This window comes from Scylla paramamosain, chromosome 8 (assembly GCF_035594125.1).
Source record: "Scylla paramamosain isolate STU-SP2022 chromosome 8, ASM3559412v1, whole genome shotgun sequence".
In the NCBI taxonomy this organism is placed as follows: domain Eukaryota; kingdom Metazoa; phylum Arthropoda; class Malacostraca; order Decapoda; family Portunidae; genus Scylla; species Scylla paramamosain.
In genome coordinates this window covers 22,552,480-22,579,539 of record NC_087158.1, presented here as the reverse complement: position 1 = coordinate 22,579,539, position 27,060 = coordinate 22,552,480, and the positions used below count along the sequence as shown (strand labels likewise).

Genomic DNA, 27,060 nt, shown 5'->3' with positions numbered 1-27,060 from the left:
CAGTCAAGAGAGAGAGAGAGATTTTTCAGTTGATCTCATTAGTCAGTAATGTTTGTGATTCTTTATTCAGTGAGTTAATCAGTCAATAAGCCATCTCATCAAGCGAGCAAGCAATCGGTCATGCGAAGAAAGAGTTAGTAATTAAAATATGTGAGTTGTAATGAGTTTCTCGCCTGCAGGGTTCTTCAGTCAGTTAGCCAATCAGTCAGTCAGTCAGTCAGTCAGGTAGCAAGTCAATAAGCAAACAAGCAAGTGATCAAGGGAAGGAAAGAGTTTAGTAAATTTCCCAGAACTGTTAATGAGTTGTGACTTGGTGTTTCAGTCAGTCAGTCAGCCAGTCAGGTAGTCAGGTAGTCAGGCAGTCCTCCGTGTGGCTAAGACGTCGTTATTCGGTGTATCGCTGCTCTTTCCAGTGTGGTGGTGAGCCGCGGCACCAGGCTACTGTCACGCCCCGCTCCTGCTGCGTCATCACCACTAGCACCACCTCCTCATCATCACCACCACTGCCACTACCGATTCCTTCATCACCATCACCACATTCTCCACATCCTACTCACCACCACCACAACCACCACCACCACCAGATTCTCTATATCCTCCTCCACTAACACTACCACCACCACCTCCTTGTCATCACCACCACTACCTCCTTCATGACCACGGCCACTACTATCACTGACATCAACAACTGCAAGACACAAACAAAACAAGAACGTGTGTGAAGTGGCCGACACGTGGGCAGCTTCTCTCTCTCTCTCTCTCTCTCTCTCTCTCTCTCTCTCTCTCTCTCTCTCTCTCTCTCTCTCTCTCTCTCTCTCTCTCTCTCTCTCTCTCTCTCCGTAAATAAAATGATGGATGGGTATGGAGGATCGAATCAAAATGTAGATAAATGGACAGTGTCTTCAAAAGCACCTCGCCCATTTTTTAGCTCTGCCTTTCTTTGATGTTCCTGCCCTTGCCTCTTCCCGCACCTCTCCTCCTCCTCCTCCTCCTCCTCCTCCTCCTCCTCCTCCTCCTCCTCCTCCTCCTCCTCCTCCTCCTCCTCCTCCTCTTCCCTTTGTTTCCCTTCCACTTTCAACTAGTAAAAGGAAAGACTTGAGTGGAATGCTAATAAGCACGATGTGAATTTCCATGTTACGTGATCGAATGAGAGAGAGAGAGAGAGTGGGGGGGGAGGTCTAAGGGAAGTTTCAAAGGGGAGTGAGAGGCAACGAAGGGATAGAATACCAAGTAGAAGAGACACTGTTGGTAATGAGTCAGTTTGTTTCCATATATTATCAGTTTCCCACCTGCGCTCTCTCTCTCTCTCTCTCTCTCTCTCTCTCTCTCTCTCTCTCTCTCTCTCTCTCTCTCAGCATTCATTCCGTCTTCAAGTTTTCCTTATATTTTCTTTCCTTTCCCCAAAAACTCCACGATGCTATTTTCCCTTTCTTTCGGAAATTGAAAGGAAATAACCACATTGAGCGTTTTCCTGTTTTTTTCTCCCACCCGTCCCTCTTTCTCCTCTTCCTCCTCCTCTTCCTATATCGGTTCCTTTGCTCATTACGCAATATGCCATTTATTCTTTTTTTCTGTGTGTATTTTATCACATAGAAGTATTGCATCGTATTTCCATCACGTGGGATTCGAACCCATGTGTCGGTGTTGGATTACTATTGCAACCACCACCACCACCATTCTATAAGCTCGTCCATTCCTCCTTCCCTTCCTTCCTCTCCACACCGCCCAACTCTCCGATAGCTATAACTCAAGAGGACTGAGAGAGAGAGAGAGAGAGAGAGAGAGAGAGAGAGAGAGAGAGAGAGAGAGAGAGAGAGAGAGAGAGAGAGAGAGAGAGAGAGAGAATTCTAGTCCCTTCTCCATTTCTCTCCCCAGTGGCTATCGTCTCCCTTCTAGTCTCCCTCTTGTCTCCTCCCCCTTTGCATCAAGAGTTCCCCTTTCTCCCTTCACCTCCTCCTCCTCCTCCTCCTCTGTGCATCCCTGCGTCAGTATTGCTCCCTCTGCGTCAAGTCTCATTTTCCCCTCTGTTTGCCTTTCTTCGCCATGAGCACTCAGTCATCCATCCCTTCACCTCCCCTCTCCTCCTCCTTCTCCTCCTCCTCCTCCTCTTCCTCCATATCTGGTTGTCGTAATACGTAAGCACTGGGATTAGTTGTCCTCCCATCTCCCCTCGCTCCGTATTTCACCCTTCTCCCTTCTCCTTTCTACTCGTCCTCGTTCGCCTCTTCCTCCTCCACCTCCTCCTCCTCTTCATCCTACGCCACCGCCGTCGCTTCCTCTTGATCTCCTCTCCCCTCTCCTAAGGCCCTATTTCCCTGTGTTCCGAGGGCCGCATCCCCTCAGGAGCGCTGGAAAGTGAGGGGAAGATCGATATAGTTGATCAAAATGGCTCTATGTGCGGCCCTCGCCATGATCTCCCCTCTCCCCCGTATCTCCCCACTCTCTTTGGCACTCACCCTTTCTCTTCCTCCCCCTCCCCTCTTTATTCCGTCTATTCATTCCCTTTATCCAAGAGTATCCGTTCCCGCCATGCCATCCCAACCCTGCTTCCTCCTTGAGATTTGGTACATTTAATTGTTTTTCCTCTTTTTTTTCTGATTTTATTTTTCTTCGCTTCAGACTGACTTATAAAAAGGAGTCGTATTTCCGCCACCTTTTCCCGCGTGGTACTCCTCCTCCTCCTCCTCCTCCTCCTCCTCCTCCTCCTCCTCCTCCTCCTCCTACATCACTCACCGCCCTTCCCTTCTTCTTCTTCCCATTTTTGTTCCTATAATTTGCCTCTCCTCGTTTATCCTTTCCCGTGAGGTCGATTAATGTATGTTTCCGCTGGTAATAATCTCTCTCTCTCTCTCTCTCTCTCTCTCTCTCTCTCTCTCTCTCTCTCTCTCTCTCTCTCTCTCTCTCTCTCTCTCTCCTAGTCTCAGCTGGTCTCCCGGCTTGTACACTCGTTAGCGAGAGAGAGAGAGAGAGAGAGAGAGAGAGAGAGAGAGAGAGAGAGAGAGAGAGAGAGAGAGAGAATAGTAGTTAGCTGCCTGTCCCGCCCTTCCCTTGTTAGTTGCGCTTAATGAGCAGAAAAGTAACAAAGTATCAGTATTGCAGCAAGTTAAGAGAAGTATGTGAGTGAGTGAGCGAGCGTATGGATATGTTGGAGTGTTTTATTAATGCAGTGTTTGTGTCTGTCGCTCGCTGTGTCCTGTATGTACGTACGTGGGGGATTTATGGAACAATCTTAGTTGTGAGAAAGTTGAGTGGATATACGAGGCAAGTTGTGTGTGTGTGTGTGTGTGTGTGTAGTGGAAACAGGGGGCAGCGGCGGCTGTGGTGGTGGTGGTCTGGGTTTTAGAGAGAGAGAGAGAGAGAGAGAAGGCGGGGGTGCTGTTAATCATGTTTTCAATAGATCTGATTCTCTCTCTCTCTCTCTCTCTCTCTCTCTCTCTCTCTCTGGAAGCGACGCACAAAAGGCTTCTAAATGTAACTCGTCTTTAAAGGCGCGTGGCAGTTTACAGGCCTTCTCCAGCGCATTATTGGCCTTCGATTCGACACGGCTCCCTAACAGCAGTTGATGCCTCGAGAAGTGTCGTAAGGCGACCTCGAATCCTAACAGTAATACGATCATGACATCACACGCACTTCGGGCTACACGCATGCACTGGGACACTTCCTCGCCCTGTCAGTGATAAGTATTGCAGTGCTTGATCATCTGATGTGGGTAGAAAGAAGGTGGCATAAGTTCCCTTCCACCAAGCACTCCCTCGCCTCCCAGTCACCGTGAATCCGCAGTCTTGGTGGCGGCGGCGGACTAAACGAGACCAACAGGCACTCACACTTACTTCATTTACATGTGCCGGCTTTCGTGAACCGGCCATTCACCTGAACCTGTTGAAATACAGTAGTAGGATGGTCCCACAGTACTAGTACCGTCCCTGCCTTGCTCTAAGGTACGTTTGCACGGTGCAGCAGTGGTGGCGCCAGAAAGAGACGAACTGTTTCCGATGCGTCATTACAAAGCTGCGGTGTGAGGGTCGGCGGCTGATCTTTATGCGAGTACCCAGCGTAATGTGTTTAGTGATAACGCATTTGTTTTAATGTATGTAAATGCATTCGTAAGGGTGAGTGGCATAAAAGTAAAGTCAGACCAACTCTTTCAAGGGACGGCTGGGGCCTCAATAGGCTGTCGCTAAGCCGCGCCGTGCTGCGTCACCCCCAGACCATCAGGGTGTAGCTGTGGTCGCCTTACGTGGATTCTGTACATAGACCTAAAAGTGATGATTCAGGCCGTATTTATCTTGGGGTTTTATGTCAGAAATAGGATGCTGCACGACTGGTTCTGTGTTATGAGCCACCACAGGGTATATCGGAAGGTTGGACGAATGTCAGTCTTCATAACGCGCACTTAGCAAAGATTAGATGAATCATGAATGGATATTACAAGGTACATTTTCGTGGGTACACACATCCGTTTTACAGCAGTTTGATATTTAATCCCTCGTTGAGATTACCGCGATGTAACTACCGTTACTACCCACTCGTTGCTTTATTTTTTTACATTGATGTTGCATCCGTCAGGAATTGTATCTGTCGTTTCTATTACGGAACTTGTCATTGGTCTTTTGAAAATGTGATGTACGTAAATAGCTTCAGTATAACCTGCTGAGAAAGAGAAGTAACTGATACGGAATGGTATTTTGTTAGGTCAAAGTGAAGCGTCATCAAAGGAATGAATGAAGCATCGAAGTTTTCTGTCCAAAGATTTTGGTTGTTGGAAGGAGCGGAAGCATTGGGGTTATTGTTTTATTTCTTTACCACAATGTTTTTGAGAATTGAGAACTTTGTAAAATGACTGATGTGTTTGTGTTCCAGGCAACCACCTCAAGATATGCCGCGGAGAGACCACCTGCTGCACGGAGGTGATGGAACGCAAGCTCAGCGTGGAGAGCCGCCAGGAGTTTGACACCAACCTCAAGAACCTCCTCAACCCACTGGCCAATCTGTTCAGCAAGAAGAACGTGAAGCTGAACGGTGAGTGAGGCAGGATGGCGTGGTGGGCTGGGGTGGGATGGGTTAGGGTGAGGCGTGGCTGGGATGGGATGGGTCAAGGTGAACTGGGCTGGGATGTGATGGGATGGGTGAGGCATGGCATGGCGGGGGTGGGATGGGTTAGGGTGAGCTGGACTGGATGGAGTGAGTTGAGCTGAAGTGGATGGATGAAGGTGAATAAGACAGGATTTAGCTTGGCTGGCCTGGACTGGGCTGAGCAGAACTGGGATAGGATGGACTGGGCTGTACTAGAAACTACCCTTAATAGTCAGTCAAGCCTGTCAAGGTAAAGACCACCTTTTTCTGAATTTTTATTAGTAACGGGTTGTACCATCTGAATCTGGCAGTTAGATTAAGTAAGATTACATTTTAAAAATGAGTGATTTAAAAATATATGAATGTATACCAAGTTTATAATATAATGGTACATCTGTACCAGGAAAAAAAAATGTTGGCCAGAGTGAGACAGGATTGTCTCCAAATTTACTCTGACCTATGTGGCCAATGAAGCTCATTTCTTGTAGCAAGTTGTGGAGTATTTTGCCTAATAGACATTGTCATTTAGAGAAATACATAACAGGGGTTTTGGTCAACATTTTATGAAATGGAGATAGTTTGTGGGCATTCGCACTGTTTCTCAGCATCTCATTGTGCAGTTCTTGTTATTTTCCATATTTGTAAATCTTGCATAGGTATACTAGTCACAATGATTATAATGGCTGTAAACTTTCTTCTAAACATGTTTTGAGTGTGTGCCATTAGATAGTGACCACAGAGTAAAGTTAGGTTAATTTTGCTCATTGTGATAAGTGTACCCTTACCAAAATGCACTCGGTGTACCCTTACCAAAATGCATTGTGTTTGAACACAGTGAGGTTAAGAAAAATACATAATGTTTGAGTTGTCTTTTGTTCATTATTCAGGGAACTTTTGTAGGCATGTGAGTAGTACACTTATTTTGTTTGTACTGACAAGAATAATAAGCAAGTGATATATGTGAGAAGCAATTTTTTTTTTTTTTTTTAAGAACTGCCTTAAATGTGTTGTGTATTGTACTGACTGGGTCCTGCAATCCTCAGAGGTGTTCTACAAGCTGCTCAACCAGAGTCGGAAAAACTTTGATGAGATGTTCAGCCGCACATATGGCATCCTGTACCAGCAGAATGCCTATGTCTTCACCACACTGTATGACAAGCTGGAGGACTACTTCAGGAATGGAGAGCAGGACCTGCAGGTTACCATGGACAACTTCTTCAAGCTTTTATACCAACGCATGTTCACCGTCTTTAATGTCCAGTACACTTTTAACAACCGGTAAGTGGTTGGGAGAGAGCTTGTACACTTCCTTGCAATAGCCATATAGAAATGTATATGATAACTTAAAAACTTTAAGGAATTTTCAGCTATTGTGCAGTTCTTTGCATAGTACATACATATGCACGATGTGGTTTAGCAAATTAATGTTTATTACATAACTACAGACTGTTGACGTGTGGAGCCACCTCAAGTATTTTCACGGCTGTGTGATGTCACTGCTTATTATGTTGGTAACTTAATTGGTGGTCCTTAACACCATGGATCACAATCATTCAGAGTTTGGTTGCCAAGGGACCAAAATTACATTGTTGTTAGTCTAAATTATGAGAAATGGGAGAAAATACCAAAAAACTTACATAAAAACTTACAAGAAAATGAGAAGTTATTTTAGAAAGAAGTGGATAATATGGGGAGGGTAAAGAATGGTATCAGTTGATTGTGTGTAAATTGTGAGCTGCTAAAACAGTAGATAAAGAAGAAAGAATGTAGAGTGAATGCTTTGAAGGTTTGATAAATGAAAATAACTTTTCCTTTGCTTAGGCAGAAGTAAAGTTAAAAGCAGGACTGTGGAGTCAGAGTCAGTTGAGGTGTTGGATACTTTTGGTTAGAATCAGAGTCAGTTTTTATATAAATTAATTAGTTGCACTGCTGGACCAGGTATGCCCTTTCATGGGAAATTCGCAAAATTTTGGAGATGTGTTGTGGGAATATTTATTTTATTTTATTATTTTATTTTATTCTATTTATTTTATTACTATTATTATTATTATTATTATTATTATTATTATTATTATTATTATTATTATTATTATTTTATTTATTTTATTTTTTTATTTTTTTACTATTTTGTGAGGTTTGGAATGTGAATTACTTATATTTGCGTCCCATATGCTACCTTGCTGTAATGCAGCATGAGATGTGTCCACTACATACTGTACTGTAGTAAAGGGTGAAGGGCAGACTCAGCATGACTCAGACATAACCTTGAAATTTCCTGTAGTTGAAGTTGGATGATTTTTTTTATCTGGTCCCACAACCTTGGTTTCTGGTGAAAGTGGAACAGTTGCAAGAGTACAGTGCAAGAGTGTCCTTTATGTATTGAGTCAGAGCTCCAAGCATTTATGAGTACAATGAGCATGTATGGGACAGTGTGTATTGGAGTGATGTGGTCTGCAAGGGACAGCATACTACTGATATGTAGGACCTTAAGACATGTTAAGAATTTGAGATGAACTATTAAAAGACTAGTTGTTCCCAATGAATGAATGAATGATGTAAAGAATGATAATTTTTCCAGATACCTGCGATGTGTAACTCACCACATGGAGCAGCTGAAACCATTTGGTGAAGTTCCAAAGAAACTCACGACTCAGATCAAGAGAAGTTTTGTGGCTTTACGCACCTTTGCCCAAGGGCTTGCAATAGGCCGAGATGTGGTGAAAAATGTCCTCAAGGCAAGTTATATTATTTAACTTTTAATAATCATGTTTTTGCCATTCAGTGCCATCACTGCCATCATTACTTTGAAAGCCAAGTTCTTCATTTGCTTTAATTTACGAGTTTCCTACTTGATGACAGCATACCAATCTACTCAATTATGAGCAAAGCAGCAGCCTGACAAAAGAGAATCAATGCTGGATGGCAGAGATTGAGAACACCCTCAGCATTGAGGGTGAAGTATACACAGGAAAACTTTGCAAAGAAATGTGTCAGATTGAAAGAGAAATGCAAGACAAAGGGAATATGATTATTGGTCTATAAAATATGAGTGGAGTAAGTGATAAAGGAAAAAGAGAGAGGATAAAAACTTAAGATATGAAAATGACCACATTAGAAGTCAGAGAATAAGCAGCTAATTTGAATTTAAAATTAACACAGTTCTAAGAATTGTTATGGAATTTCTATTCTCAATCTAATGATATTTCAAATGTTTTCAGGTGAATCCAAGTATCAGTTGTGTGCATGAGCTAATGAGGATGACCCACTGTTCTACCTGTGATGGTCATAAGGGAGTGAGGCCTTGTCTGCCCTACTGCAGGGAAGTCATCAACCTTTGCCTGATCCACCACCAGCCACTAGTAGAATCCTGGATAGATTATGTTGGTTAGTATTGTGTGTGTCTGGGTTTTTATTACTTTGATAGCATTTCTGAAGCGAAGATTGATACCATGTTTATTCAGTGTTGCACCACTGAGGTTGGTTCTCATCAGTCATCTTGAGTATGTTTGTGTAAAAGGGCAGAAATTTGGATCCTCAAGTAACTTATCCTTTTCTTTCTTTATTTAGATGTCATAGCATATCTTTTTTTCTGATGAGTCTAGAATTGTTAATTACTAACTGGCATCGTATGTATGGAGGTTTTAGTGTTGTTTGTATTGATACAAGCTGCATCAGTGCAGTTTTATTTATTTGGTAGGGTAATTTATAAATGACACCATTTTGAGAAACTACATACTCTTTTCATCTCATGGCAGCTTACCAGGCCTTCTTTCAGTCACTCTATCATCTTTTCAGCATGACCAAGATGCAGATAAGGATTTTATGAGTTCTTAGTTACAAGTTTGTTTTCTTGTTGAGAACTGGGCAAGACTGCCAATCACAAAAATGATGTTATTACACTGCAATTCCACAATCTTAAACCACAAGGATCAGTTAGATGTTAAAGAAGGAACTTATTAAAATTTCTTGTAGAATCCAGCCCTTTATTATAACAGTTTTACCTTTGGCTGGAAAAGGTATTTGATGTTTTATTTATTTATTTTTTTTTTTTCCCCGTTTCAGATGCCATGGTTAAAGTTGGGGAAAGGTTAGAGAATCCCTTCAACATTGATAATGTTGTCCAGCCAGTAAATTACAAAATCTCAGATGCAATCATGAATTTTCAAGAGTCCGGTGTAGATATCTCTGAGAAGGTAAGACCTGAATGTGTCTCAGTCAGGCAGTTTTGTTGATAAAGTTGATTTTGAATGATGTCAGGCTACCATTGCTAGAAAGAGTGAATGAGATTAATACCCATATTAGGTTGAGTTTTTAATGATAAGAGTGAATTAGAATGACATTGTTATTATTAATGCAAGGCAAGTGTGGGGTCTAAGTTTTAATTTATTGATATCACTAAGAAATATTATATTTTGAAGGAAGTGATTTTATAGAAAGATGTCTGGAAGGCATTTAATTAAGGGCTACTGATGAACAAAGTATACATAAGTAAAGGAACAGAATGCCACAGCATGGTGTTTGCTTTGTATTAAAATGCACTTAAAGTATTTTAAAATATCTTTTATGTATTCACAGGTGTTCAAGGGGTGTGGTCCCCCTCAGCTAGGACGCAAGAGGAGAGAGGCAGTTCGTGGTGAGCTAACACCAGAGTTTTTGGACTTCAGAAGCAATGATCGGCAAGATAAGAAGAGGGACAGGGATACTGATGATGTGTCTGTCAGTAGACACGTCCATGAAATCAAGACTAAGGTAAGATATTATGTAGTATTATGCAAAGAAAATTGACTACTTCTAGAATAATTTTGCAAAAATTAACAATTGTCCACATTACTAGAAAAATTTTATTTAGTTCAGTCTAGGGAAGAGTTTTATTCATAGCATGGAAGTGTTATAAGCATGTACTTAGCTTAGCCAGACTATTTTATTGCCAGACTGGAATATTTCACTCTTGTGGTTTGTTAACTTACACCTGTCTGACCACAACACAATTTTAGCATCCAAGAGAGCACATATTGAAAAATTCCAACAGATTAGGAATTCACGTGACTTTTGGAGTGAGCTTCCCACCAAAATGTGCAGAGATGCAGCCAAGGAAGGAGCTGCCAGCTGCTGGACAGGCACCAAGCTTGGCAAGTAAGTATCAGGCAGGTTGTAATTTATTTGCTGAGAAACTTTGGATAAATCCAGTCCTGTTCTGTTAATATTCTTAACGTTCTGTTACAAGAGTAATCACAATTAATTTGACCAAAGAAAAAATTATCTTGTGTAATTTGGGAAGTACAGTTGAACCAAATCTGAATCTTAAAACTTGCCTAGAGTGATCACTGTTAAGTAGTAGAGCATCTGTGATTATACAATAATTTCAACTCGTTTCAGAAACTTCACTCCAATTTTTTTTTTTCCTCCTGGATCACATTTTTATTAATATGGTGCTTTGATCATCTTTGCAGCTATTTAGGGTATCCATTATTCAAGTGACCATAAATACAAGGAGTCTGGTGTATGCTCAGTTAATGTGAGAATATCTTAAATGTAGAGCATAGCTTTGATGACATGAAGATGTTTCAATAAAAATTCACCCTCAGGTATGAAGCAAGCAGTGGACTGAACATTTCTGAGCCTCCTCACCACAGCTCAGAAATGGACGAGCAGATCATGCGGATCAAGGTCATAACCAACAAGCTGCTTGATGCATACTTGGGGAAAGATGTATCATGGATTGATGAAGGTAAGGATGTGGCCATTCCAGTCTTTCTCTGCAAAGACCTTATCTATATCACACATCTCATCCATTAAAGCCTGGCACTAGAAATAAGATACACAAATATCTGTGGGGTTGTAGAGAATGACCAACTTTTGTCTACCCCTTAGAGATTTGTTGAGTAACTTGAGCACCAAGCTTTATTTACAATTCTCTCTCCCTCCCTGAGTCACAGCATGCACCCCTCCCTCCCCCCTCCCTTAACAGGATATTCATGCACCACAGCCAGTCACCACACCTTCTCAAAATCTGACTTTCTCTCATGACCCCAAGCATAAAAGACATCAAAATCCAAAATGCCTATCAGGAGTGGCTGCCTGTCAAGGGGCCCAGTGCTAATCACCCTCCAAAATGAAGTTGATAGTGTTACTAATTCCAACACTATAATACTCCTGCTATCATAGAAATCATAGTATTAGCCATGTTATCTTGTGCATGCTGCTAACATTCATAGATCACTGTAGTGTATACCTTGTCAGCCACTGTTGCCATCTTTGTCATATTCAATAAATAATAGAGGTTTATGCTACACATTGGTAAGTGCCATATGCCCTTGCCAGTTTTCAAGACAAACATGGGACTAGTTGACTGGTGAATTATGGGGATGGTGAATTATGGGGAATATGTATAATAAAGGATTTCACAAAATCCTTAGTGATTTCTTGTGAAAAGATTTCAGTAATCATGTTTTTAAATATTACTAACTTTTACTGAAAAAAGATTAGGTTACTGTAGATTCAATTAAACCAATCAATCAATCGTGCTAGATAGATCCATGATAAATTTTTACTGTATAACAATGTATAGATAACTGAAAGATCATTTGTAGATTTGTTTCTATTATTTTCAAGGATACATGCTTCATTTAATAAAATGATCTGTAGTAACCTAAGCAGCCCAAACTTAACCTAATCTTTCCCAGTAAAAACAAATAAATATCAATACTCATTATTGATCTTTTTCCAACCAATTCTTTATCATTAAAAAAAGTAAATATAAAAAAAAACATGATTCATATTTCAAGAAATCCCTGAATATTGGCAGCATGTACTATACAACTACGCTCACATTACTATTGTTTGTAGGATAGCAGGAAAATTGGTACTGATTATGCACTATTACCTCCATTGATAGGTGGTTGGCATTTGGCTCTAATTGCAAGCAAAATGTTCATATATTAGAAGTAAGATGCATAAATAGTGCATCTTGATATAATCATGGCAAGCTGCATTTGGCCAACTACCATGCCTGTCTTTTATTTTGCTACTGTATCCATCATGGAAAAGTGGTACAGGAAACATTACCTCTATAGGAACTGTGGAGTCCTTATACATACTTTGAATGACAAAAAGTCCGTTTTTAATTACACTTGCTTGAAGAAACACACTTTTTCTTCATGCCTCTACAGCTTTGAGTAACACACACATTTGCATGTGCAAATTTTACATATGTCTGAGTTAAAGTGAGGCTTTATTATTATGTGTTGTGAGAATGAGACTGTACTAAGGAAATACATCAGCAAAAGTGGAATAAGTCAAGTTACAATGCTCTGTCTGGTCTCTTAAGTTTTAAGACTTATGTAGAGAATGACTGTATTATAGCTTGATTTATCCTAGTTTGCTGACATATTTCCTTAGTAATAGACCTTAATTTGTAATACAGTCACTCACTATATTGTGCATGTCAAACATCACAGGAAATTTGCACAAGCTAATAATATGTACATGTTTCTCAAAGCTGATGATAAATAAGGGCAGAAATACTTGATATAGAAACACTGGTTCCTTCAGAAAAGTGTAACTAAAACTGACCTCTCTAAGAAAGGTCATTCAAAGCAGTAGGCAACAACAACTCTACTGTTACCATAGGAGTGCCACTTTTCCATGGTGGATACAATGGCACACTAGTTGTGTGGCTGGCCACACATGACTTAATCATGTCAAGGAGTTGCTGACTACACATCTTGGTCCTAAGAGAATGAATTCCTCCTCTCTATACTTAAGGTTTACAGCAGACCTGGCACATTGTACTAATAATATTTATTTCATATGCAAGACACACATAAATCAATCATGACAGTTTACTTGCGCAGTAACTTATGAAAAATGACAATCTACTACGTGTATGTTATATCTATATCTTGACATTGCTCATCACTCGCAGCACTAGTAGGTAGGTAGCCCAACGTATTCATCAGTCATCAAATGCATTACATTATATAATCTTTACTCTTAATGTAAACTAATGCATCAGTCATGAATACATTACACTTATAATCATTATTCTTATACACAAACTAAAAACAGGATTACAATGAACTTGTGTTGGGGTCTAATATAGGGTTTGTGGAGAAATCGGTCATAACATATCTCTCTCTCTGAAGACTGGGCACAAATCTGCCTGCCCCCTTATGAGGCAACTGGACCAGATATGCAACCACATGTGACCTACAGATTCATCAGAAATGCTCTGTGTCTTATCAACCCTTCACCCCATGTCATCAACTTTACCATGTAAAACACAACCTTCACTGCCTCTCTACAGCCTCTCACATAACTTGATTACTTCATTTAACTACTCCATTTAACTTAGTTTCTATAAATTTCAGTGATAGTAATAATTACTGTTATACTAATATACAGAATAAATGAAAACTTTAGATTAAATAAGTTTCAAATTTAGTATGCAGCATTAATATATTTCATTAATTCAGCACCTCTTTGACATGATGACAGCAAGTTTTCTACAATATATGTGTATCACTGTGTGCCCCAACATTGACACTACATATTCTCTCCATACACTCTCCATACATTTTGTAGTTTCTCCTTAGCTTCCTATTCCAAAGATGTTAGACTTCACATCATAAAGAATGAGATTACATGAATGACTAACAAATTCTCCTCACTATTTTGTATGAACAGCTAATTTTTCCTTCAAATACATAATTTGCCTTGATATGCTGCATATTGCCCTAACTGTTGCAATATAAATGTTTCATTTGGCTGGGCCACCACATTCAGAACTGCTTTGTAATCAAGTATGTGATGGTTGTCTTCCATTCACAAATGGTTTCTCTATATTGAATGTATATAAAAGTGTTTTCTTAATCTTTCTGTACTGCATACTGGATTGTTACTAAATTGTATTTTAACTATACAATTCATTTTAACATGAATCCTTTACTTGAGTTTTGGATTGTCAAACGAAAGGATGCTGAGGACGTGTGCAAGATGCATTTTCAGTTGAACTATAAAGACTGGAGTTGCCATAATATTGCTAAATGCTGCACAAAATCTTTCATGCCCATGTACTGGCATATGGCTAAGGGAACATCATGGTATAACTGTAACTGCACAGTCTTGCATTTTTTAAATATTATGCTATACATCACATATTTCAGCTTTATGCAGATCACACAGTGCATTAAGAAATATATATACATAATGTCATCATAAAAAAATTAATAAGGAAAAAGTGACCAAACATACCTTAATATGTTATCAACCAATAGAAAATATTTGGCATCATCTAGAAAGTAAATTACACTTTTCTCATGGAGATTCTCTCTCTGTAAGAAGTGTAGCTCATTGTTAATTGGTTTGATTCTGTGCACCATACTGGATCTAGATCTGTGACCTTGATTTCTACTTAAATATAAGAGACAAAACACAAACCTTTCAGAGACTTGGCTGAAGACCAGCAACAGACAGAATGAAGAGACTGTCGGTGACGATGCCACAGTAGGGTATGAGGGAAGTGGCAGTGGCAGTGGTGATGGTCCCCCAGCCTCCTCTGGGCACTATCCCCCAGATGATGAGGATGCCTACACCTCGTCTGGAAAAGGAGATGACAGGACCCGGTACGAAGACGACTCTTACGATGATGATGAAGACATCTACTTGTACAGTAATTCAGGAGGAGGCAGACGGGACAACAACAATGCTTATGAGGGCTCAGGTGCAGGTTGGGATGGGGATGATTATGAAGGATCAGGAGGCTTTGTACCCAAGACTCGCCGGCCAGTTCACAAGACCCCCCCACATGAAACTCCTGGCCGCAGTACTCCCAAGAGTGAGGGGGAGCAGCCTCCCTCAGGTGCCTCAAAGGAGACCATGTCACTAAATCGTGCCATCACCATCTATATGCTGCCAGCCATCATCATGTTCCTGGGGTCCTTGGTCTAAGGCTCCCTTTTTAGTCCACAGGTGGCAAAACTGAACTATGAGATATTGAAAAGAAAAAGAAAAACAGTTACCTGATTGTAAAATGGTGAGTGGTGACTTTTGGATGACACACATGGAGGAAGCCACACTGGAAAAACTGTCAAGGTGACTTTTCCTGGAAAGTTACAAAATTTGTCATTTTTTTATATTTTTTGTATTGCTCAGTGCTTTTAGTTTCTACATGAATGTTAGACACTGAAAACAGTTTAGATGGGAATTGGACAATGACTTATTGTAATCCAAAAATGAAAATTATTAGATGAAAAATTTGAATATTTCAGCAATGAAAAATTTAAGTATTTAAGCATTTTCCTTGTGCATTACCTGAGTTTGATGCCAGTTTGTGACTGAATCATTGGAAAGAGTTGAAAAGTCAACCATACAGACGCCTTGTGTTATGCTGACCATGCTTAGGCCGGCAGTTGGTGGTGACCCAGTGGAGGAGGTCACTGAACTCTGCTGTTGATTTGTCAGAGAATGTGACTGTGGTTCTTCAGGTCTGGTGTTTGAGGTTCTCTTACCTGCAATTTGTCTAAATATGAAAGAAAATCTCACATAGGCTGAGGAACTGTTGACCTTATGTAAGTCTCCAGAACAGGAAAACAGGACTGAAGGCTTTGAAACTAATGTAATGGAACTTGTATGCCAAGAGTATAGCCCTGTATCAAGTTACAATCAAGTTGATTTTATTAATGTCCAATAGTTGTACTGAAGCTTGACATCTGTATTTAATTACTGTTTTTATTTTGCTTTACTAATGGTTCAATCTGAGACCAATTGACTTGTTCTTTGCAAACCCCTTCAGAGGCCAATGTCAATATATATACCTTTTGATTTCTTCCCTTCAAAGGCCAAGCTATGATATCAGTCTTAAGATAAATGTTCAGACAACCTAACACTGAACCCCTTGCATGCAGTCCCCTTCTGTTGCTGTGATAGCTAAGTATATCAAAACATTTATCTGGTCTTGAATCAAAACTCGGCCGTCCAGGCAAGAAATTTACCACATTTCCTCCTTCATTTTATTTCTTATTTATGTACTCTTCTGAATATGTAGTCCACTATGTATGAATGTGTATGTATAATGTGATTAGTTTTCAGCATACTCTTACTTTTGTCTAGTGATGAAAGTATTGTTAGAATCATCAGCTCATTACATTACCAAGATTTAGGACTCTCACTGTAAGCGTGTCTTTTTTCATCATCATTGTGAGAAAATGATTTGTCTGTTGTGTGATAATCATCATACTTGCATATAGATATCTTCTAAGAGCATAATATAGACCAACAAGAGGACCTCTCACCCTAGATATAATAGGTAGCCAAGATATGAGGACTTGATTATTACTGTTGACATTCATGAAAGGTGATGTTCTTAGTTACAGTAGCCCAGAATTAACTTGATGGTCCTACAGGAGGATAGCAGAGTGGTCTTGAATGCTCTGTATTTAATGCCTGGATGCAGTGCTGTTATTCATACTCTACCATATCTATTAACAATAAGACATTAAAGTTGGGTATTGACTCTTACTTTTGGTGCAGACCAAACAATAATCTTAATCTTAAATGGAAAGCAATAAGTATGTACAATACTGTAAAGTGATTTGTGAAGACTCCAGAACTATCCACATTTAAAAATACATTGTAATTTATTTAAAATGAAATTATTATTCTACTAGACCAGGAATGGGCAGCCTCTCTGAATCAGCAGGCCATAGGGTCATTTTAAGTATAGAATTGTGGGACACTTGTTTCTGGAACAATGATTTCAAATACTTCACGCACACTAATAATGAAAAGTAAAAACCCATTAAAGTTAAAATTCTATCTATATAGGAAGCTCACATCCCTCTTAACCTTTAAATCACTGCAATGGCTTAACTAACTTCACAACTTTCTTAAATTACCATATACTTTTAATGTGCAATTCAATAAATTCAATAAAATTATCATATTTCCCTGTACTAGAGAAAAATCTCAGAATTGAAACCACCAGTGTTCAAGGGTTAAGAGAAGGCAGCCAAGAAGATGCCAATGAAGCAATATAAATGCAGAGAATGGGTTTCCTGTCCCCTCTCTGTCCCTTTTAGTTGTCTTTTATAACATCCACAGGATGTGTGGTGGCAAAATTAATCCACTTGGTGCACCCGGGCTATGTCATGGCCAATGTTGACCCTAAAAACTGCCACTTATATTTTTCAAAATAACATTAGGCATGAGTACCAATGATATGTAGTGTTTTTTTTTTTTTTTTTTTTTTTATCCTTTCCACCTGCAGTCAGATATATTACTAAAGTGATTATAACAACTGAACAGAGAGAAAAGTGTAACAAACTGCAAAATTTTAAAATTCAAAATACACATCAGATCTTTATAATAACAAATTTGGAATGCCATTACCAAAAACCATTCTGTTGTCTACTGTATTACAGCTGTAAGTCACAACTCAAGATACGTAATTACCACAGTACACTGCGCCACTACAGGGTGTACCCAGGCCACACGTGGCTTGCTGACCACAGGTTGCCCATGTCTGTCCTAGAAACTTAGGTCTTTATGTTTTGAGTTACTTTATCTTTTGCAAATACAAAGTTGGTGATCTCAAGAGCTTGGTTAAACTCTACCTCCTCTCACACATAGGTGGGCTATAGGTCTGTGTGCAGTCTGGATATAAGTACAGGAAAATGCTTGCAGGTGTTAATATTTGCTTTCTTTGTATCCCACTTGAGATGTAAGTCATACAGGAAGAGTTATATTTGGCTAGGAAGTATGTTAATCGTACTAAGTTACTGGGTCAGTACATATTTATATGTATTTGCACAAGTCCTCTTTGTTACTGATATGCTGAGTTAGTAAGGTCACCAGTTCTACATATGTATCATATTACAGCCAGTCTTATTTCCATTAAATTAACCATATAAGCACAAGAGGAGGTATTATAACGTGTTATATTTTGTATTATATACTGCCATCAAGTTAGGTACCTTGTAAATTTGTCACAAATTTAGTTATTTAATAATTGTATATTGATTTTTATATGTATGAATTCAGTATGAGCACTTTTGTATGTAACTACTCCTTACCTGCATATGATTTATTTTCAATAATTTTTACTCTTCTCTAAGTTTCTCACATAGTATAAAATTCTGAAGCTTGTGTGAGGCACTTAAGGTCTGCAGGCCCTGGAGGCCCCAAGTGGATTGAGATGCTAGCAGTAACTTCACAGGACCCAGTGAGAAACTTCACCTTCTGTCTGTACGTGCTTGGGTCTCTTGTGGTTTTGGCAGATGATGATGTGGCAGGCTTTTTAAGTGATGATTTGACACTACCAGCTCTGTAAAGAAAGTTTGAAAAAAATTATTTATCCTCAGAGTGCAAGGTATACATACTAAGCTAGTTTTGATGTATAAATTCTTTTAGCTTTCATAATAATTTTGAGGAATGTTACCAATAGTAAGAGTATCTAAAATAAAGAAATTGGAGAAGGATGGGCTAAAAATATTGCTTACTTAATGCACCACAATCCTGCTACTGAAGTTTTGCAAGAATGTAAAATTTACTCATTAGTCCTCCAAGAAATTGTAGAACTGGTGTTGAAGTTTTCATAGTCACTAATAAGACCTCAGACAATACTGCATTTAATTATAGTCTCAAGCACTGATGTAAAGGTATGTGGATTGATAATTGCCTCAATCAGTCAATGCATTACTGGGCAGTTTATTAAATTCCATTCTGTAAGGAGGATGTCTGTACAGAGATATTTTGTTATTTTATTGTACATAATACATAATGTGAAAATCTCCTCATTCTTTTTTACCTAAACATGACTCACATGGAGGTTACCCTGATTGAATGCAGTACCAAACTTAGTACCACCTTGCAATTATCAGTTTTTCAATGATGATCAATATATAAAATACACCCTTAATTTATGGATCCATTTAGAGGAAACTGAAAACCTAATGAAAGATAAGAGGGTGTCAGAAGCTGGAAATTTGATAAAGATATAAAGTAAAAGGGTGCCAATAAAGATGAAAATTTGAATAAAATATCATGTGTTTTACTGTTGCTTATATACCCACACACATGTAGTTAGCAAAAAGTACACCAGAAATTTACACAACCATAGGGCTGACAAGATATATATACACTGTTAACTGATGCAGACTAGGCATGACACAGGTATACAGACCAACCCTTACCTCATGGATCACCTGCCAGGTAACCATTCCAGAGAACCACCACCAACCAACCAAACCTCACTGATGTAACTGAATCCAAAAAAAGGATAATGATATCAGTCAGTGATATCACTAATAGAAAGTCTCAAGGGGACACCTGCAATCACTGATCTTCCCTAGAGGCATCTGGTAGAATCCAGGACAGAACTGTACTGTTGCTTTCCAGTGTGGCTCAATGAATCCTCTGGTGGTGTCAGTCCCCAGCTTCCTATGGCAACTTCTAACTCTACAGCTATCCCTGCCTCAAACAAATAAATTCTTGTACTAGCAGTTACTCTCATGGTTCCAATCCATCAAATATTGCTCTTTCTAAAGCTTTCATGAATGTTGTGTCATGATATTGCAATTTTTTTTTTTTTTTTTTTTTTTTTGTCACCAAATCCTGGCTTTACCCAGGTATCTCTGATACTTTTGTAAGCACTGATGATTACTCCTTGTTCAAGAATTATCTTCTATTCCCTTATTCTAAGCATGATGTTTGTACAGTACTTGTATTAAGAATGATAATAAGATTGAAGTTTACTTTAAAGTTAAACCAATTCCCCAACATCCTAATCCTCCATCTCCCTACTTTTAACTTCTTTTTTTTGACATTACATCCCATTCTCCTTTAAACCTAAGAGAACATCACTTTGACTAACTTTACAACATTTGTGCTAGCAAGGAACTTGTAATATTGGAAGACTTCAATATGCCCTGAATTTGAATCTGAGGTGTTTGGCAACATCTATGCAATGGTACAAAATGAGTCATGCTGAATGGATATTTTGAATGGAGACAATACCACAGGCCAATAAAAATACTTAATTTGGCCAATAAGAGCACTTTATTTTGTCAGAGAAGGAAGATGCAGCCTGAATTTGAATTAGTTTGAGGAAGATGTCTGTGTGTATTGGATTTGCTTCTCATTACATGCGAGTGTTCCCAATTTTACAAAAACACTCAAAATTTCCTATGTTAATACAGTGATATACTGAGTGTGAAGTGTGTGAGGTACTTTAGTGACGTAGCTTGAAAGAAGGCTGGAAAGGAAAGTGAGGGCAAATGAAATGCCATCCTGTCAGGAAAAAGTTTTTTTTTTCTTTTTGGAGGGGGGCAAATATACTTGCCCGTTTCAAATTGGCAGATGAGAATTTTTTTTTTTTTTTTTTTTTAGATTTTAGTATGTTTTAATTCTTTGGCTAACCATTTCCTCCACAAATCATTTTTTATTTACCCCTATCTCATCCCTCTCAGAAACTGGTGATACAATATAAAAATGAATAACAGATTAACACAAAACACGTCAAAATGAACCACAATAAAATATTATCATCCTCAGAGTGATGTGTTCATGCAAAGGTGTGTATCTAGCTCAAATGAGTCAAGAGAATGTGTTTTGTGTCATCACAGTGAATAAATCTTTAGTACACATAATAATAGTAGTAGTAGTAGTAGAAGTAGAAGTTGAAGTTGTAGAAGTTGGAATTATTATTATTATTATTATTATCATTAGTAGTAGTAGTAGTAGTAGTAGTAGTAGTAGTAGTAGTAGTAGTATACTCAATTCCAAATCTTGAGAAATATAAGCTCCTCCCACTAGGATTAGGTGGACGCATCTTTACTCAAAGACCAGCTCATTTGAACCTATGGTTTTAAGGGGCAGAATGTGAGCCTTCAGGTAAGTTCTGACTTTACTTGTCCTCACTCTTACACTTCCTGGATTGTCTTCCTTGGTAATTGAAACGGCAGGGTTGGCATTAAAAAACTCCAATTGCATTTTTTTTTAATGTTTTACATATGAAAATTTTGTTTTATATCATATTGATAAATAAAGTTTACATATGTACATATAAAATAAACAATGTAAAAGATTTCCTGTACATTACAAGTTAGCACAGGCTTTGTCCAACTGGACCAACCTGTATCAACGTGACCTCAAGAAGTGCGTGTACTTCAGATAGTACTTCAAACATTGTTTCACTCTAGATTACTTTTTAATTGTTTATTTAAACCGATTTTCCTATTAACATGAGGAATAAACTAACCCCCGCGCAAATAAATAAATAAATAAATAAAACCATCCCCCCCAATTTTTTTTAACGCGTTTTTTCCCAACCCTATGAGAGTCCGATTTATTCCCTCAAGAATTAGAATTCTCTCTCTCTCTCTCTCTCTCTCTCTCTCTCTCTCTCTCTCTCTCTCTCTCTCTCTCTCTCTCTCTCTCTCTATATATATATATATATATATATATATATATATATATATATATAATTATACACACACACATATAATTATCCTATATATCTATCCCATACACGATTATATATATATATATATATATATATATATATATATATATATATATATATATTGGGCAGACATGTATGGATGAATCTTGGCGCAACCTCGATTGCTGCTCCCCAGTTAGGTGTCGGAAGATAGTGCCATGGCTGAAAAACATATGGGTGCATGTACAGTACGCTCTGAGGCGTTATTTAATTTATTTATTTATTTTGTATTACCTGTCTTTAAATAAGGGAAAAGTTATGGTACAATAAAGACTGAAGCAGCCAAATAAGCTTTGTCTCCTGACGCCGCTCCTCATTACGACTGACTACATTTTGGCATTAATATATAACAATGTATATGCTTTAAATCACGGTTTGTATGCATAAAACTAGCTAAGAGCGGTAAAAGTTTTCTTATGAAATGGCTGTTGGTTTAACCAGAACACTAGCTGCATTGATGCACGACAGTGTTATGGACTGAAAAGTGTTTAATGTTGAGTTTAACAGTGGTCATAAGTACTATCAATTTCTTAATGTTAACCACGTACGTGCTACCTAACTTCTAACTTGGGAGTTGCCAGATATCAGGAAGTGGGAGTATATGTGCGCATGACAATATCATACACACTTTTCAGGCCTTCTAGGGCCACATGAGATCCACATTAAGTACATATAATTGTCAGTAATCTTTTAGAGCTAAATGACCCTGAATGAGGTCATTCAAATTATCATTCTCATACATACATGTTTCATCCCGCAGTCATGCCACCACTAAGTAAATCGTTATATAATCTCTCCAGATATCCCAACCTTGTTTCAATGTTTAGAACTTTGCACATGTCAAAACTTTAAGAAACTTACACTAGCCACAGTCTGGTCTGGATGTAGACTATGCAAATGTCAAAAGTAGTTTCCGCATTTAGCAGCCAACAACATGACTACAACCCCCCTCACTCGTGGTCGGGAGAACACTGAGGGTGAAGGAGGATTCGATTCGAGTCGACGAAGTTCACACACAAACCCTTACGAAGCATCGAACACGGCGTTCTGTACTTACTTTGATCTTATTCCGTAGTTTCTTGAAGTTTCTCTGAACTGTCTTGCGAAAAAAAAGTTACTCGTATTCATTTTCCATGTCCATGTATGTAAGCATGCATTGGTGTTCTACTTTGCTTGTATGTGATAATTTTCAGCTTTGAGTGTATGGGATGGTTTTCAATATACGTTTCGGAGGAGAGGGAATACATTAATTAGTGGCAAGAAAAGAAACAGACAAGACGACATCCTTAATATATTGTCGATGCAAGATACATATATCAGCAGGAAAGGAGGCAGTTTGGGGATAACGTGTTAACATAGGATCAAGGAAAATGAAAAATATCAACACGTGACATTATGATACAATAGCAGAGTGCTCCTGTGGTGGCTGCAGAACATTACACAACGGTCACAACGAACACAATCTAAACACCATCATTACATTTGTCTTCTCTACACGACATCCATCATGACATCGAGTGATAGCGCGGTACATGAAGGGTACAGCCAGCGGGACTTTGCCAGCAGAGGGAGCTCATAATGAAATTTATTATTCTTTTTATTATTATTATTATTTATTTATTTATTTTTACTTAAAACATTTTGATGGGTGAGTTTGTGTGACTCAAGATGTAATTATTATTACCACATCCTCAATTTGGGGATAATACGAAGATTACTACTTTAGGGATAGATGAGGTTACAGTAGATCAGGTAACCAAATGTAACCTAATTTGTCCGGCGTAGTCCACCCTTCAAATAGTGGGGTGGCTAATCTTCATGTCTCGTGGGCAATACGTGTGTTTCTTTCTTTCTTTCTTTCTTTTTATATATATATATATATATATATATATATATATATATATATATATATATATATATATATATATATATATATATATATTATTTTGATGAAAAATTGTTGTTAATTAATGAAAAAAAAGAAAAAAAAAAGAAATAGCTACCATCCCCCAGCTCCCCCTTGACAAAGCACCGAACAGGCCACAAGGCATCGCTCATCAATTTACAATAGTGACGCAATTCGCTCTTAATCCTCTAAACGATTTATCGCTGTGTATTCATTGATGTGACTGACTTGCACCTACCAGCTTTTGTTAACTGAAGACTTTGGAAGCCTTGCTGCTGTAGCCAGTAATATTCTTCTTGATCAACATAACCGGAAATTTTAAAGATGATTGCTTATTACACATTATCATGTCATAACACGAAGATTGTTACATTTTCATCTATGGAAAATAAGCTTATGATCTTTTCTTCCTACCAAGCTGCTTAATGGTATTCACTAGGGCTAAAATTTTGCTGAAACTCTGATGAAATAAAAATGACTGTTTTATATATATATATATATATATATATATATATATATATATATATATATATATATATATATATATATATATATATATATATATATATATATATATATATATATATATATATATATATATATATATATATTAGGATGGCATTGGAGAACTGAGAATAATCTAAACCGACAAGCTTTTCATTCTCTATGATAATTTTTTTTAAAGTTATGTACTGTACTAATTTTTGATTGGCAGGCATAACTATCAACTATAGTAGCTATATGATAAAAAATATATGTTTATGTACAAATGGAATAACAAAATATATATATTTATATATATTTGAGTTAGCCTTTATGAATATATGCTGCAAGTAATGAATTTCTATAGAATTATACCATACATATATGATACATATTATACATAACACTACAGTCATTATACATATGCTGAGATGTGTAAATATTTTTTTTCAAGTGATTTTCTTCCAAGATTTATTTCATAAATAAAACCATTGTTTTGCATATGAAAATATCTTTTAAGTGATGAGAAACATCTTGTGCATATTTAGTGTGAAGCCAGGGTGACAGGAAGGAGTCTCCAATGAGGCGGTCTGAGTGTCGTCTTGAAGGTTTGTACACGCCAAAGTTTTTCAGTCACTGAGTTAACTTATAAACCAAGAGAGGGGAGAATAACACAGACAGTCTAACTGTCTAACCAGTAACAATTGCAACAGTTATTCGAGCAGTACAACAATATCACACAGCAACAAACATTCACCTGCCCCACCAACAAATCTATCACATGTAAGTACAGTTTGTCTTTTGAGATCACTTAAAACTTACCAGATTTTTAGCAAATTGATGCACTTTCCTTTCCACTAGATGATGAGTAAATTTTCAGTTGTCACAATGTTTGTTGAAAAGTTACAATGAACACTGATACAGACAGACAAGAAACAGTGAGAATGATACAGTAAAACAGACAATGTATTTACCATGATAACAAGTTCACTTACACAAACAATGAAAAATATCAATACATTAAAGATTCCTCATATATATATATATATATATATATATATATATATATATATATATATATATATATATATATATATATATATATATATATATATATATATATATATATATATATATATATATATATATTACACACATGCATGCTATATTGAAATATATACATCATAAACCTTAATTTTCTTTTTTTTTTCCTGAAATAGTTTCATATTTAATACATTTTCTGTCACACTCCATTAACTATTCACATTATCTGCTAGAACAGTGAACACAATTTTTTTTTAAAATATCAGGTGTTCATACTTATTACCAGCTAGAGGTGAATGAGCAAAAAATGAATCACCAAGCAAAATTTACCTTCATCATCCAATCCCAAGGTGCAGCCTAAATCTTGCCTGTGAAGATGCATATTATGTTTATTCACACACATTTTTCATTGACATATGCTTCACTGCTTCTTCTGTTACATGTGATTCATGGTACATAAAATAGTACCTACCTATTAACTGAAGGCAATCTTGTGGAAGATTTATGTAATGTTTGGAAATCACTGCCTGATGGAGCTTTGGGGAATTCTAGGAAATATACTGGAAGACTTTGATGCATAATTTGATGGCAAGGGATGTCATGGAAGCACATCATTGGTGTAGTTGAGGTTATGAAGAATAAATTTGCATTAGCACTTTAGAATAACCTTCCAATGTTCCTTATGTAATAACAATACAACAAAAACAGGTTTATGCAGTTGAAAAAAAAAAAAACTCAAATTATACTTAATTTTTAAAAGTGTTCAGTTGAAGTACTTTTCCCTGAGTATAAATTTCCTTAACCTTGCCCACTATTTTGTCACTCAACTTCTCATCATTTATCAGTTTCATCTGTGATTTCTTTCCCCTGTGAAAAAACACTGCTAGAGAGGCATGTAGACAGTAAAATCTCCTACAACAACATTTTACAATGACAACAAAGATCACCTCATTCTCACATGCCCTCTAACTCCCTACTTCATACATTTTGGAATAATACAATACAATGAAAGTTTTCTTGGTATCCATTGACACCTTCCTCTTGGATCTACATTGTCCTTCAGGCTAAACACTTTGCAAGCTTAAATGTTGACTCTATAACAACTATGAGGGTTATTTGCTGGCTTAATTCAATGTGCTGCAGAGTTTCAAAGGCACATACAATGCACATCAGGTAGAGCAGAACAGAGTGCTGTCCAGGAAAATACAGAATCTACTATGTCATATACTTGTATTGAAAATATAGCATATGGAAGTCTTCAAGGCTCTGTAAATCAATTATATACTTTGAGAGAGAGAGAGAGAGAGAGAGAGAGAGAGAGAGAGAGAGAGAGAGAGAGAGAGAGAGAGAGAGAGAGATATTAATTGCACTTGTCTATCTTCTTATGTATCTGAGACTATTGCATTTCATGTCTAATTATGTGTATGCACTATAACATTAGCTCTTGACTTACCTTGCATGTTTATCATGTATAGTACAGTATATGAATATATATTTTGATTTTAGGTACCATCATGTCACCACTGCACATGCTTTGAGGCACTCCAGGTTGACAGCTCAGCCTTACCTCCCTGCTTTTCTTAAGACACATTCCTATGCTGTCTTGAAAAGCATGTTGAGATTGTCAACACTCCATAAAAGAACAATGATTGCTGGTTACTGTTATATGAATTGACTGCCTTTCATCATCATGTGTGATCACTGTTATGTACATATGTGTATGTGTTTTCTTTATGTATGTAAATCAAAACTGCCTTCTTTCATGATTGATATAAAGCCTTTGAAGCTATGTGTCCACAAGAATCTCTGACCAACATAATGTGGAAGCAAGATGAAGGTGGCAATTTGTATCACTAATGGGAGAGAATGTAGCTCTTCACAAAGGGGTATATTATATCAGTCCATCTCTTGACTTTATGTGGCACACCAATTAAGACACAGTAACTATGAAAAAGGTGAACATTGATCACACTCTACAGTATACTATGCATTTGTTTGTTTCACAATCTGACACCATCACAAGGGAGGTTACAGTGTTCTCCAGGTCACTACATAA

At 37.7% G+C, this 27,060-nt stretch overlaps 1 protein-coding gene and 1 long non-coding RNA gene across 3 annotated transcripts; one reads left to right on the top strand and one right to left on the bottom strand.

Moving 5' to 3' along the window:
* Window positions 1-3,599: 3,599 nt before the first annotated feature.
* Window positions 3,600-19,109, top strand: LOC135102975 (glypican-4-like). Of its 2 annotated transcripts, none has more exons than XM_064008748.1 (10): window positions 3,600-3,669; window positions 4,861-5,019; window positions 6,117-6,351; window positions 7,652-7,808; window positions 8,292-8,457; window positions 9,136-9,266; window positions 9,649-9,822; window positions 10,103-10,206; window positions 10,659-10,801; window positions 14,519-19,109. In XM_064008748.1, exons 1-10 carry the CDS (start codon window positions 3,615-3,617, stop codon window positions 15,019-15,021), a joined length of 1,827 nt encoding a protein of 608 aa, XP_063864818.1. In that variant the 5' UTR covers window positions 3,600-3,614; the 3' UTR covers window positions 15,022-19,109. The 2 variants fall into 2 exon arrangements, with proteins under 2 accessions (XP_063864818.1, XP_063864819.1); XM_064008749.1 differs by lacking the exon at window positions 3,600-3,669 and adding an exon at window positions 3,713-3,938.
* Window positions 8,744-14,653, bottom strand: LOC135102978 (uncharacterized). Its single transcript, XR_010269878.1, has 2 exons — window positions 14,512-14,653; window positions 8,744-9,340 (listed from the first exon to the last, which is right to left on the bottom strand). It is a non-coding gene; the product is annotated as an uncharacterized LOC135102978 (long non-coding RNA).
* Window positions 19,110-27,060: the final 7,951 nt, after the last annotated feature.

What these genes read in the sequence shown, in the direction of transcription:
- LOC135102975 (XM_064008748.1), top strand. Translation starts at nt 3,615, where the DNA reads ATGACATCACACGCACTTCGGGCTACACGCATGCACTGGGACACTTCC. An exon ending in ATCCTGGATAGATTATGTTG is followed by an intron (nt 8,458 to 9,135) that starts GTTAGTATTGTG and finishes TCCCCGTTTCAG; the next exon opens with ATGCCATGGTTAAAGTTGGG. An exon ending in TGTATCATGGATTGATGAAG is followed by an intron (nt 10,802 to 14,518) that starts GTAAGGATGTGG and finishes CAAACCTTTCAG; the next exon opens with AGACTTGGCTGAAGACCAGC.